This window comes from Peromyscus leucopus, unplaced genomic scaffold, assembly GCF_004664715.2.
Source record: "Peromyscus leucopus breed LL Stock unplaced genomic scaffold, UCI_PerLeu_2.1 scaffold_1430, whole genome shotgun sequence".
NCBI classification, from domain to species: Eukaryota; Metazoa; Chordata; class Mammalia; order Rodentia; family Cricetidae; genus Peromyscus; species Peromyscus leucopus.
The window spans coordinates 49,277-51,135 of record NW_023504590.1 but is presented as its reverse complement, the minus strand read 5'-3'; the positions used below and the strand labels follow the sequence as shown (position 1 = coordinate 51,135).

The 1,859-nt window shown below is 41.3% G+C and overlaps 1 protein-coding gene across 1 annotated transcript; it reads left to right on the top strand.

Moving 5' to 3' along the window:
* The first annotated feature begins 687 nt into the window (after positions 1–687).
* LOC114688766 (vomeronasal type-1 receptor 4-like) lies at positions 688–1,644 on the top strand. The gene has a single exon (XM_028863286.1). The coding sequence runs from the start codon at positions 727–729 to the stop codon at positions 1,642–1,644; it is 918 nt and encodes a 305-aa protein (XP_028719119.1). The 5' UTR covers positions 688–726.
* Positions 1,645–1,859: the final 215 nt, after the last annotated feature.

The following is a 1,859-nucleotide window of genomic DNA, read 5'->3' as shown; positions in this document are numbered from 1 at the left end:
TCAGAAAACTGGTTACTTTTTTGAAATGTTTTGTATTCTATCACTTTGATGATCTGTATAAAATTTTCACAAAAGCTTATGGGTTCTTTTTTTGGCAACTTACTTTACTTACATGACTTTATGAATTACAAGTTTGAATTCTTGTCATTTTAAAGATACAGTAATTTTACTTTATACATCTAGTGTTGTAACTGCCTGTATGTCTGGCACCACATTTGTGCAGTGTCACAAAAACCATGAGAGGGCATTCAACTTGGGGAACTGATGTTACAGGTGTTATGAACGACCATGTGGGTGCTGGATTTTAACATGAGTCTTGTGAATAGCCATCTCTCCAACCTCCAATTTGTATTTCTTAACACATTTTATCATTGAGGGAAGATGTTTCATTCAAAAGATAAAATAATGTGTTCCCATGTTCACTGTTCATATGTTTATATGCCTTACTGTGTTATAATAGGTGTGATGTGGACCAAGAATGATACAACTGAATCACTAATACACTTCCAACATGAGGTGAGGGAAAGTACATAAAGTACAAAGTAATAGTCTGAGTTGTCTATGCAGTGTTCTCCAGGACAAGCTCCTATACTGTGATACAATAGTGTCTCCCTTCATAGAAGAAGTAATGACTCAAATCATTCTAATGCTCAGACATTGAGAAGTGTTTTGAATACAGCAGTGTTCCTCCTGGTCATCACTCCAGCCTGCACAGAAGTTGTCTCCATGTCCTCTCAGAATAAAACTCTAAAAGCCACTGAGGAATTGGCTCTCCAGACTCTCATGCTTTTCCAGGTCGGAACTGGGACCCTGGCCAACATTCTTCTGTTTGTCCACAATTTCTCTCCCATCTTTACTGGCTCTCAGCTGAGGCCCACACAGGTCATTGTCACCAACTTGGCCGTGGCCAATGTGTTCATTCTCCTCGTCATTGCATTTCCATTCAACGTGATGGTTTTTGTTAAAAAAAATCCTTATACTAACCTGCAATGCAAAACTGGGTACTTCATTCACATGGTGGCTCGAAGCACAAACATGTGCTCTACCTGTGTCCTGAGCATCCATCAGTTTCTCACTCTTGTTCCTGGTCATTGGGGTAGGCTGATGCCTCGAGGAAGAGCCCCTAATGCCCTGAGTTATTCTTGTTACAGTTGTTGGTTGTTCAGTGTCTTAAATAATGTCTACATTCCAATCAAAGTCAGTGATTCACAGAGCACAGGCAATGACACTCACAATCAAGGCAAGTGGGTCTGCTCCACATCTGGATTCAATGAAGGCTTTGTCTTCTTGCGTTTTTCCCATGATGCCACATTCATCAGCATCATGGTCTGGACCAGTGTCTCCATGGTGCTTCTCCTCCATAGACATCACCAGCGAACACAGCACATCCTCACTGCCAATCAGAACCACCGAGGCCATGCTGAGACCAGAGCAGCCCACACCATCCTCATGCTGGTGGTCACATTTGTTGGCTTGTACCTCCTAAATTTTATTTTTGTAATCTTTCATACTTTTTTAATGGACTCTCGTATCTGGTTGAGGCATGTAAATGAAGTTTTGACTGCAGGCTTCCCCACTATTTCTCCCTTCCTGTTGATCTTTAGGGATCCTAAGGATCCCTGTTCTGTGCTCTTCAACTGCTAGAAACCACAGTCAACATGATAAACATAGAAGACAGCTTTACTTTACTAACAGCCATATACACTCTATTAAGTAAAAGTTGTTTGAAAATCCTTCCTCATAAACCAGACATGTTGACTCAGTAAACTTATTCCAGCACTGGAGAGACTGAGACAGGAGGATTGCAATGTAGTCAGTGGCATGTCAGCCTGCAGAGTGAGATCAGGCCAAATTGTGAC